At 36.4% G+C, this 11,359-nt stretch overlaps 3 protein-coding genes across 8 annotated transcripts; 1 reads left to right on the forward strand and 2 right to left on the reverse strand.

Annotated features, from left to right (window-relative positions):
• Positions 1-1,274: 1,274 nt before the first annotated feature.
• Positions 1,275-4,560, reverse strand: LOC122576502 (glutamate receptor ionotropic, delta-2-like). Its single transcript, XM_043746901.1, has 8 exons — positions 4,241-4,560; positions 3,561-4,057; positions 3,145-3,471; positions 2,804-2,960; positions 2,536-2,744; positions 2,376-2,465; positions 2,115-2,269; positions 1,275-2,033 (listed from the first exon to the last, which is right to left on the reverse strand). Exons 1-8 carry the CDS (start codon positions 4,404-4,406, stop codon positions 1,655-1,657), a joined length of 1,980 nt encoding a protein of 659 aa, XP_043602836.1. The 5' UTR covers positions 4,407-4,560; the 3' UTR covers positions 1,275-1,654.
• Positions 3,906-9,122, reverse strand: LOC122576531 (glutamate receptor 2-like). Of its 6 annotated transcripts, none has more exons than XM_043746956.1 (8): positions 8,959-9,122; positions 6,811-7,724; positions 6,238-6,403; positions 5,938-6,146; positions 5,604-5,693; positions 5,360-5,529; positions 5,082-5,258; positions 4,424-4,701 (listed from the first exon to the last, which is right to left on the reverse strand). In XM_043746956.1, exons 2-8 carry the CDS (start codon positions 7,507-7,509, stop codon positions 4,569-4,571), a joined length of 1,644 nt encoding a protein of 547 aa, XP_043602891.1. In that variant the 5' UTR covers positions 7,510-7,724; positions 8,959-9,122; the 3' UTR covers positions 4,424-4,568. The 6 variants fall into 6 exon arrangements, with proteins under 6 accessions (XP_043602929.1, XP_043602920.1, XP_043602891.1 ...); XM_043746967.1 differs by lacking the exon at positions 8,959-9,122 and having other exon boundaries at positions 6,811-7,134; positions 7,219-8,951; XM_043746976.1 differs by lacking the exon at positions 8,959-9,122 and having other exon boundaries at positions 5,938-6,016; positions 6,122-6,146; positions 6,811-8,951.
• A 338-nt stretch (positions 9,123-9,460) lies between these two features.
• Positions 9,461-11,255, forward strand: LOC122576568 (sequestosome-1-like). The gene is made up of 4 exons (XM_043747056.1): positions 9,461-9,830; positions 10,010-10,515; positions 10,606-10,878; positions 10,987-11,255. Exons 1-4 carry the CDS (start codon positions 9,626-9,628, stop codon positions 11,233-11,235), a joined length of 1,233 nt encoding a protein of 410 aa, XP_043602991.1. The 5' UTR covers positions 9,461-9,625; the 3' UTR covers positions 11,236-11,255.
• Positions 11,256-11,359: the final 104 nt, after the last annotated feature.

Genomic DNA, 11,359 nt, shown 5'->3' on the forward strand with positions numbered 1-11,359 from the left:
TCGCCGATTACGATCGATCGATCGATCGTTTCACGGTGCAGCGCATTTAAATCGGTGGATTCGAGGTCGTCTGGTCTGTGAGCGCAGGTCTGCAATCCGGATAGGCTCGCACGATGCAGCGACGCCGAACGTCTAAAATTCACCTCGAGCCCCCGCTATCGCTTTCGATTAATGCGTTGCTCGTCACCGACATTAGTCACCTCGAAGGCGGTCGATTCCTGTCCGAGCGTATTTTGCGCGTTGATGCCAAGGTTGTCCGGTTCTTCCGTCGACGATAAAAAAAAATAGTAGCATACCTCGATCGAAAATGCGATCACAGATCGCACGAAATTAACGTCTCGTGGCTGATCCAGTTTCTGATACGACGGAAACAACGTACCGCGGCCGATCTTGCGGTTTCATCGAAGCGCAAACAGTGCGCCATCATCCTCGAAATGATGTACATATAGGAAACCTAACCCGCTAGCGTACAACCTCTGATATTCGAGATTCTATCGACTCGAACAGTTCCTGCTATGTGTAGCTGAATTTGACAGCAGATGATCGCAGCGAGTGCGTGTAACTTTTTTCTAATGAGGCAAAGGTCATTTCCGGCCACATGGAAAGCGGAAACGCAGCGCGTGCTCGTCTGTATCCGGTGACTGCGTTGACTACTATGCTACCTCGGTAGCACCGAACCTACGTACGTGCCTAAAAGTTGTTGCTACCTTTGTTTACTTATGTATGCAAAGGTTTTCTTGGAAATTAACGTTATCTTCACTTTTCTTGTTGCACGTACGATCGAGTTGAACGACACGTCTGACTACATTGTCCGACTACAGGTGTATATTGTGAAACATGATCGGGAACTATGATCACAGGACATTTTACATTTCTTCTGAAATTTATAGAATATATATTTTTCTCACGATTAAATGCCATATGATTTCCACGAAAACATCCCTGTTTGACAGGATCAAAGGATGAGGATAAAGCAACAGGAGCCTCGTGTGTTCGCCAACCAGTAGATATCGACCGATTCACGTGGGAAGATAGTCACGTGGGTGAATTTCTCCAAAGGTCTTAGGTCAACCGTTTCGTACAAATCTACGAGTCTTCGCTTCAGTCGCTAACGCGACCGCCAGATAATTGCAGCTCTTGTGGCATCTGCTTTTGCGTAATATCGTGGATCGAAGTTCTTAATGATATCAAGTTATCTAAATAAACTCATGATTATTACTTCCAGTTACTCGATGCATTTGTTAGATGAGGTTGCCAACGATTTAAGAGCGAAATGATCGTGAAGTTCACACTTTCCTGTATTTCCAATAAAGTTCGTTTATAAACGTTACAAAATCGTATACCTTTTATTACATAAATTAATATTAGTCGGCTTACAGTGGTGGCGATTAACGCAATTAGGAAGGATTATGATCGGCAAGATCATCAAGACTCGTTGAAATACACGCGAGAGAGACGATACACGGAAATTTGCAACTAATTACTCGCGATCTAGCGATACGACTGCGGCATAAAGTGAAAGCGATTTCACGCATAGAATGGGAATACGTGACAAATTAACTAGACTGAGATCTATTGATAGGCAACGACCACGCAAATATTATCGTCATAGCCACGGGGTCGATTAAATTTTTAAATAGCAGTAGAGCTAATTTTATTTATACTGCGTAAAAGAACTTTGATTACGAGAAATATCTGATCGTTGATTCTCTTGAGACTGAAGTATATTTTCCGAGAGATTCCCAATTCGTTTTTTCTTGTCTACTGAATCTACAACGAGTTGCCTATTAAAGAATTTCCGCCATAAAACGCAATGAAAAATTCCTCTGCAATTATTGCGCCAAAAATTGTAGTATATTTTTTCGAGTAGCAGTACCAGACAACTGAAAATTGCTCCACCAGCCAGAACCGATAAAATAGGTGCGATTCCATGCAAAGTAACAGTAACGTTCCCTTTCTCGGGAGGATCTCCAGTTACCAGAAACGTATTCTTCAATCTGGCCAGTACTCCGTTATCTTTGAATTGCTGTAGACTACAAATATTTAAGACAAGCGTTGGCATAACTTCAAGTAATATTAATAACGATAAAAGTAACATAAACATATATATTTACTAATAATTCACCACTCCTGTATATTGACCGTGTTTCTTCAAAACTAGAGCCAAACTGTCGACCCTATCCGCATCGATAAACGAAGTTTCACATGGTATACTGATGGCGTTCTTTATCGCCTCGGTTATGTAGAACCCCACTTTTTCGTTACACACCTATGATAGTTAATTCTAAAGTTGAACTATAGTTACTTTAAATTCAAAGCGAAAATTTATGAAAATGCTGGTGTTCGAAGATAGAGCATTGGACTTGGAGACAAACCTGCAGAAAGCCATCGTGAGCCGTCAAAGGTAAATCTTCCTCGTCCTTTATCAATTTCTTCACCTTCTCGAATAAACTGCTGTTAGCAGCCTGAAATTGTATCTGCTGTATTACTCGTTCGACATTATTTCTTTATACAACCGTGTGCTACATATCTTACAATTATCATGTCGTAATCCGCACTGTTTCTGAATGTAATTAATTTGTACGACCCATAATTGGCGAACTCTTCCATAGTGGAGAAAGGCAATGTAACCGTAGAAACTGTCAAAAAACTGGTCAGCGAGGCGGAGTAAGCGGATAGAATGATCAACGACGACAAGAAAATCGATAGGAAAGCCAATCTCATCGAGAACTTGGTTGGAAATTCTGAAAGAGAGAGGTTTCGTGCGAGAATATTCCACTTTGTATATCTATGTTGCAATTACCTGACAAGCCTTGCTGACAATAAATCCCCCAAACGTATATGTAATTATCTGCCAGAATTCTCATCACGATACGACCTCTCGTCTTCATGAGAGTCAAAAAGATTGGAGCAGTCACGATCACGAATATTATCATCGACCAGACGTCTGCTTTGAATGTCTGAAAACAGGAATCCATTATCGTGATGTCGACGGTTCGTGAAAATCGATGCGTGTCAGAGAAATATTAAGAAAAAAAAAAAAAAGAAAAAAGAAGAAATAGTACTCTATAACTAGCACCGATTCTCGTATGGTAATCACGCGCTAGAAGCGAAAGAATAAAATATTCCGTTAAGAAAGAGAACCTTAAAGTAGGCGGACCATTGTACATATGCGCCATCAGGTTTTTTAAAGTATATTCTATTGCGAGACAAAATTAGCGGCAAGGTAAAGTCAATTATGTCCAGCCTATGATTAGTCATGCTGAACTCTGCGACGCCAAAGTCAGCTCTGTCCGACGCTACTTCGCCTACCACCCCTGTCCAGGTATTATCGTCCTTGTTCAAATCACCATATATCAGCATCGAACTTGTCACATCGATCTTGAAATTCATCGATTTACTCAGCTCTCTGATCACTCTGCCGAAGAAGTGCGAAAGAATTCCGTTCTTTATCTCGACGAACGGAGACTCCTTGAATTCGAATCAATCGTAATTTTCAAACAAAATATAATGATTCTCTGGGACAATAAATATTCATTCGCGTTTGTCGTAACATTCACCTGGACGATCGATATACGCATCGTTTGCCCAAACATGTTGTTTCTCCTCGCATACAAGGAACTTGTTGTCTTGAGTTTCAAACCTTGTCCAGTTTGCCAGGTAGCCAAGTTGAAGACTCTTGTTTGATTATCGCGTAACGCGTACCACTCTGTTAAGAGCGGCAGATCGTAACAGAGCACCAGCATCTCCGTGTTGAACATCAGATTGAACGGGTTTCCGACAGGATTTTGACAAATGTCTCGCATGGGATTCTCCCAATACGGTAGAAACATCAACAGCCAAACGGATAAAGACATATCGATCTGTCTGGTGGCCATCGAAAATTCATCCATGGTCTCCTTTGTAGCAAGAGCGACGACGAACAACGGCCGCGTCAAGTAGCCTTGGAATTTCTTAGCCTCGCGTGACAGTTGAGAAAAGCTTACGACCATGGTCAAGATGCCTCGCTGCGAGAAAGCCCGTAACCATATATAAGCCAAGGACGTTTGATTGAAGTCTGAAACGATAATTATTCGCGCTCGCCTCTTTTTACGAATTAACAAACCGAGGAAGAAAGTATTTTAAGCGAGAGACATAACGGCTCGATATTGACTGCGCATTTCAAGTTAATTAATTCGTGAAACAGTTAAGTCTACCACTTTCACACATACGATTTTCGAGAAGAGTGAACAAGACTTACTGGTATGGCTGTTTGAACACACGATTATGATGCAGGATGTTTTGTAATAATTGTGAACGTCCTTAATTAAGAGAACATATTTGTAAGCGTCATTTATATCCACCGAGAACGCTGAAACGGACAGAAGCAGCAGTATGATGATCGCGTAACGAGTCATTCGTGTCATCTCGCGACAAAAACACCTGGTTAATCCGTTGAATTGCCACGGGTCAGCGGTAAAATCTCTTTCAATGACAGTTAAGATACGCGGTCACTTCGTTAATGTTATCCAATGAATCTCCTTTAACGTCGATATTTACTCTTATTTTCACCAACGTGTTTGCGAATTTTAACAACAACAAACTCGATCATATCCTTCTCCTTTCTGCGATTCCCGACCGCTTCTGGTGGTAACTAACTGAAGTAAAAATGTGGAGAAACCGTAACCGCAGGTCATGCTGGGATTTATCGAATTTGCAGATCTGAGGATGAGGATAGTATCTCGTTAGGAACGTAATGGCCCACGGTACGCATCAACCGTGCAATCGAACAGATTACGTACAAATTGCAAAGATTAACGTCGATAAGAACATGTATTTACACACGTGCATTATCGGATTTATCATATTTTTATCAGAATATGCATGAGATGTGATTTAGCAGAGTTTTTATAATGTGACATTTTGTTCGTTTAGAGTTATTCTACTGCTTTTACGCTATTTTAAGTTAGAAGAAAGTCAAATTAAAGAGAACCACACACTAAATGCTTACATGTTAAAATTGCATTGAATCTTTGATACGCGTATATCGACGAATTTACCTTTTGTTAATTGGGCGATTGAATTATTGAGAATTTAGATACCTATTGCAATACATCTCTACGATTAATATAACAAAGGCTAGTGAAACACCACCGACAAAGATTATTAATACAGATGCCACGCTATAAAATCCAACCGGCTGAAATTTGTTCTTCTTCGTGAAAAATACTTCGTTCTTAAATCGGTTCAGTAGACCAGTGTTCAGCAGTTTCTGCACACTGCAACATTACGATGAATATTTTAGTTACGAACAGAAAGATACATTAAATTCTCTTATTCACAGCTCGTCGACATTTATAACGTATCTATCGATACCAACTAGTAATTCAGGATCGAGGTGAATTGACTATTTTTCGGAAGGATCAGGGACAAACTATCCACTCGGCCAGAGTCAATGCAGACGATATCGCAAGGAATACGAAAATTCACTATTCCCTGCATTTTTTTACCATAACCGCTGTAGTACACTAATGTAGGATCGTCACAGATCTGAAAACGTATAAGGTAGTTGCAGAAATTCCACTCGAGGCGTTATCAAATCGTGTCCATAAAAGCAACCTTACGCTTTGAAATCCATCTTCTATGTTGATTGGTAGAGTATGTATCGGTCTTAGTTTGGCCATCATGTGTACCGAAAAGGGGTCTTTCGATAGCTGAAAAGCAAATTATATTTTTCTATAGCGTGATGTCTGATTCGTTAGAAACCATCTATGTATATATATATATAATGTTTCGCGTTTTGTTCGTAGTTCGTTCAGGAAACGATACTTCTCTCGTCCGTTGCGTTATGTCGATCGTTCATATTACGCCACATAACGTTTGTGATGTAATGTCTCAACGTACGAGTAAAAGTGAAAGCATATCGTATGAAAATTCTTCGTTATTGGACAAACTTACGGCAAACATGTCGTAATCCGCGGAATCTTTATTGAGAATTACATCGTATGTATCATCATTCACAAACTCCTCAATCGTGCTGAAGGGTAGATTATGAACGTAAGCTGTTACAAAGGATATCATAGACGCGGAATAAGCGGCAAATATCACTATACCGGTAACGAGTACGGTAAAGTATGCTAACCTTAGCGACGAATACCGTGGAAATTCTGAGAAAAGAAATTGCATTAGGTGCTTGATTTTTCATGTAAAAGATAGAAGATCATTGAAGCGGTAAAACTCTGAAATCCAATGATTCACCTTCTGTAATACCTTGCTGGCAGAATATACCCCAAATTCGAATAAATTCATGGTATAATTCCACGGTTAGATCAGTGGATTCTATTCGAGATCTCATAAAAGCCAAAGTAAATTGTGCACTTACAATTGTCACGAGTACAGACATCCAGAGCGCGAAGCTGTATGCCTAAAAATAAATGTTAACCGTGTCGTAAATGTTGAGATATGTATAATTTTCTGTGCTGGACTAGGTTAAACGCGCAGTAAGAATACTTGTATGCGAGTATCAGTGTGTGGAAGTGTGTGTGTGCGCGGCGTCTCGAAGACAGATGAAGGTAAACAGTTCAGTCGTTAGAAGCATCTGGAAGGACAGTCGGTTAATATCGGGTATAGAAGAAAGTGCTGAGACGCGTGCAGTTATGTATCGATAAATATAATAGAGATCGTCCATTAAGTAAATATATAATTATTCAAACATTAATTAAAGGTGTAAAATTTGTGTTCCCATAACATTATTTCGGCTTCAAAGATCCAAAATCCTCAACAGTAAATATCAAAACTACATAAGTGTAGCTTTGTAACATACATACATACCTTATAATAAGCAAGCCATTTCACCGCTGACATTTCTGGTTGCTTAACATACAAACAGTCTCTAGTAGTTATAATAGGAACCGTATAATCGACGTAATCAAGCCTAATATTGGTCATGGAAAAATCGGACAATCCGATATCTACTTCTCCAGAAGCCACTAAACGAAATGCCCCATTCCAACATTTCGTCGTCACATTGAAACTGCCAAACTCGAGTTCCTCGGTCACAATATCGAGAGTGAAATTTAGATAATTTTCAAGCTCGTTGACCGCTCTACTAAAATATCCTTCCACCTTATTATCTTTTGTCACGAATATCGAGTTCTGCAGCAGACAAACGGAAATTGTACGTGTTAAAACTCTGATGACTCCACCTGAATCGTTACGCGTGAATGTCTGAATCTTTGCCTTGATAGTGACAGCTCGCAGAACTTTTCCTTTCAGGTCATTCCTCCTCTCGTGCAGAGTCAAGTTGGACAACAAGTCAACAACTGCTGTTGGGGACTTCAATTGTTTCTTTGGATACCATTTGACTAAATCGGAAGTGACGGTGTTGTTCCCATCCACGGAATACCATTCACGAAGAACAGGGTCATCGGTACACATTACCAACATTTCAGTGTCATATAACAAATTAAATGGATTTCCAGGCGGATTGTAACAATAGTTTTCCGCGTGCGTCGCCGTAGGCACGAACATCACAAACCATGCAAAATGGGATATTCTAAAGGATTTCGAGTACTTTGAAAATTCAAAAACTGCGTCAGATCCGGATATAAGAACGATGGCCAACGGTCGGAGGATATTATTTCTATCTAGCGCGTGAATGTTCTTGAATGTGCTACTTAAAGTTGCAATCTGTTCACGATGAAGAAGACGAGACCATGTGTGTAATAAATATGTTAGTTTCCAATCTAAACAATGTAAAAGTGAGCAAATGTATTGTATTTCTAATAATCATATTGTGAATGAATTTTCTATGCGGAAATATTTGAAAATTGTACCATCGAAATTTTTATTCTCGTTAGACGAATGCAACAAAAAGACAGCAGAAGCCGAATAGTAGCTGCGAATCCATTTTATTAAAGGAATGTACAGCGTTTCGTTATTGTACATTTCAGTTCCCGTTAAATGAAAAAAGATAGAAATAACATTTAAATACATTATAATTTTCATTCCGTTCAAATTGATTGTCTCTTTCCTTCTTTCTAGAACGTCACGAATAGTGCACGCGTATATCACGCAGAAAAACAATAGATTGTCGAGAACATTCAAAAGACTGCGAGAATCGTTAATAACTGAATTCTCGTGAGTAGATGCAAGTAGTTTTATCCAAGGATGAGCATTAAATATTTACGAAACGTTCGTGCAAACTTTTGACGTGAAAAATGCAAGTTTTTAAAAATACGATCACGTTAGCTACGATAGTAATCCATTAAATAGGATGTAACAATATTATTGACAATTATTATAGCGACAATGTAAATGATGATACATGACAGGCTGAATGCGAACAAGGAATAGAGGAGATAATAATATTATTTTCATATTTAATACATTTAAAAACTTTAATTAGTTAATAGTAAAAATTATAAAGACCGATTAAAATATTGAGAGAATATTTATAATGAACAGAATGCTTAATCAATTAATGAAAAATTGCCAACTAAGCAACTTTAAACGATTCAAGTCTTGCTTGTCTATTATATGTACAGTCCATTTCAATATGTCATAACATTAGGTAGATGATATATATCGATCTACATTCCATTAGTAAATTACATTTTAACAGGAAGTTTTAGTGATTAATCTCAATTTTCACAAACGATTACTCATAAACGAAACGTATACATATGTAGGTAATTTATATGATAGTCGTTATTAATGCATAAATTTCGAATTATTTTCTATCACATTTTCGTTAACATAGAATAAAAAGGAAAAAATAACGGAAATGAAGGAAAATTTTTATAAAATTGAGAAGATCACTAGGGAAAGCCATGAAACTAGAAACTAGAAATACTCTATGCTAGAAACTAACATAAAAGTTGCGAAAGAATTATTAGAATATATTGAATTATTGTTATTATTAATATGATTAAATGAAAATGTTACAAATAACGAAATAAAAGTCATCGAGTAACTCACAGTTTATTATTTGAATAATAAAACATTATCATAATTATTCACAATGTGGGTCCATAGAGCTTGCTCTATATGTATGTCAATCAGCCATTTCAATTATAACTTAGTTAAATATTAAATAAATTTTTGAAACTTAAAAAATGTCAAAGTATTCCGAGTCATCTGATGCAATAATAGGAAAGTAATAATATAAACTGAATCGTAAAAGTCGTGAATCATCGTTTCTACGCCTGTCACGTGATTGTCAAATCTTGCTTCTCATTCAAAAATGGCGCCGTTCAAATTTCAACAAAAATTCAATATTGATTCGTATTGGAAAGTTTTATGAATACAATATTACCTGTGCTTGACAATAGGTGATCGAAGTACAGAAGGGCAGAGTTATTCAATTATATTTTTAAAATGTAATTATAAAATCGTAAAATAAAAAACTACTGAGTTATCGAAAACGCCATTTTGTGAAATTGATCGAACTCTGCAGAGGAAGTTTAACAGGCGCACGTATATAAGCGTCGTAATTCGTAATAGAATCATCTGGACATTGGACATACGACAGTGAAGCTTGGCAAGAAAACTTGTGTATCGTGCAAAATAAATAGTTTTTGTGGATTTTTACGAATACATATTCACATTTTATTCCCAATTGAGCAATATAAATAAATATCCAATAATGTATAAAGTATATTTGCAAAATGACGACTCTTCCGTTAAAGTAGTTCGAAAGTTTGGTCTTCAGTCTAGTTCAGAGATTCGGGGTATGAGGGCTCATTATTATGGTATTCATAATTATAAGTATGATTTTAATAAGCTCTGCCAAAAAATCGTATCAATATTCCCGGAATTATCTAATAAAAAGTTCACCATTACTTGGAAAGGTAATTATATTATATATAAATATAACTACGTCATTTTATTTATTCTTTATAAATTCAGTAATAAAATCGTTCATTTTTTTTATTTTAACTCTCAAATAATTCTAATTGAAAACTTTCACTAAAAAGACATAGTGCAATTTAAATCATAAACAATGGTCATATGTATATACATATTACAGATGCTGATGGTGATAAAATCTTAATATCGTCTGATGAAGAATTACTAATTGCTGAGGAAGAAATGAAACATGCTAAGAAAATATATGTCAAACCTTTTTCATCTAAGCAACAAGTACCAAGTTCTGAGAAAGATAAAGCAGTACATTTTGGCGTATATTGTGATGGTTGTGATAATGACATAACTGGATTTAGATACAAATGTATTCAATGTGAAGATTATGATTTATGTGCACAATGTGAGACAGCGCAGATACATTCACATCATTTTATGATCCGTATGTCACAACCATTAGAATCGCATCATACTCGAAGTTTGTTTTACCATTTGAGAAAAGTTCTGAAAAAGAATGGTGTGAATTTTAATAAAAAACATACTTCTGATGAAAATAAATCCCAATGTATTCATTGTAACGCTTATCCTTGGTTGGGAATTTATGCACCATATTTCAATAATTTTATTGATACACTATTAGAAGCACATACTGTTGATCCAGAATCTTGTAAGGTAATACTACACTAAAAAAATTCAAAACTGATAAAATTTGCAAAAATAGTATAAATTTGTTCTGGTCCTAATTGTTCATATATTTCACAGAGTCACAAACCTGAAGAAAGAAGAGAATCTAAGGATGATACATGTATAGATGAAAATAATTCCAGAAAATTTCCTGGAGAAGGAAGGAAGTTACTTGATAATGCAAAGGGCGATAAAGAATCAGTTTCAGATGTTGCATCAATAGCAAGTCAAGATAGTGCTAGTACAAAGGTAGCAGCAGATGAATGGACTATTATAGATAAAAATGACACTACTGAAGTTAATCAAACATCTTCAGCTTCATCCAATATGAATGAAACTGGTATGAAACAGGTAAAATATTATAAACAATTCAAACTAATGTAAGGTGTACACTGCAAAGTTTGTGACAGAGAATGTTATTTTCATTTTTAATAATTATATTTTTATTATTGCTATAAGACCTGTTCCTCTGCAACGGCACCACCATTAGCATCACAGGGATCTTCAGCTGAAACAATTTACCCTGAATTACCAAGAGAAATCAATTGCCAAGAAATATATCATGAAAATCCAAAAATTAATGAAGCTGTTAAAGCTATGATAAAGATGGGATTCTCAAATCAAAGTGGATTATTGACTTATTTGTTGGGTGTTGAAGATGGTAATATTGATAATGTCTTGGAGATATTGCAACCTACAAATAAATGAATATAAAGTATGACATTTAATGAAATTTATCATTATATCACTATAGTTTATGACATATAGTTCATATATATATATATATATATATATATATATATATATATATATATTATATGTTATATATATA

This window comes from Bombus pyrosoma, linkage group LG2, assembly GCF_014825855.1.
Source record: "Bombus pyrosoma isolate SC7728 linkage group LG2, ASM1482585v1, whole genome shotgun sequence".
Classification (NCBI taxonomy): domain Eukaryota; kingdom Metazoa; phylum Arthropoda; class Insecta; order Hymenoptera; family Apidae; genus Bombus; species Bombus pyrosoma.

Excerpts from the sequence above, each read along its gene's own strand:
- LOC122576502 (XM_043746901.1), bottom strand. The coding sequence starts at position 4,406 with ATGACACGAATGACTCGTTACGCGATCATCATACTGCTGCTTCTGTCC. Across the intron at positions 2,745-2,803 it reads TTGTCAGCAAGGCTTGTCAG|AATTTCCAACCAAGTTCTCG; the intron begins GTAATTGCAACA and ends TCTCTCTTTCAG. Across the intron at positions 2,034-2,114 it reads ACAGGAGTGGTGAATTATTA|TCTACAGCAATTCAAAGATA; the intron begins GTAAATATATAT and ends AAATATTTGTAG.
- LOC122576531 (XM_043746956.1), bottom strand. The coding sequence starts at position 7,509 with ATGTTCGTGCCTACGGCGACGCACGCGGAAAACTATTGTTACAATCCG. Across the intron at positions 5,530-5,603 it reads TAGAAGATGGATTTCAAAGC|ATCTGTGACGATCCTACATT; the intron begins GTAAGGTTGCTT and ends ATACGTTTTCAG. Across the intron at positions 4,702-5,081 it reads GTAGAGATGTATTGCAATAG|ATCTGCAAATTCGATAAATC; the intron begins GTATCTAAATTC and ends CCTCATCCTCAG.
- LOC122576568 (XM_043747056.1), top strand. The coding sequence starts at position 9,626 with ATGTATAAAGTATATTTGCAAAATGACGACTCTTCCGTTAAAGTAGTT. Across the intron at positions 9,831-10,009 it reads GTTCACCATTACTTGGAAAG|ATGCTGATGGTGATAAAATC; the intron begins GTAATTATATTA and ends TACATATTACAG. Across the intron at positions 10,516-10,605 it reads TTGATCCAGAATCTTGTAAG|AGTCACAAACCTGAAGAAAG; the intron begins GTAATACTACAC and ends TATATTTCACAG.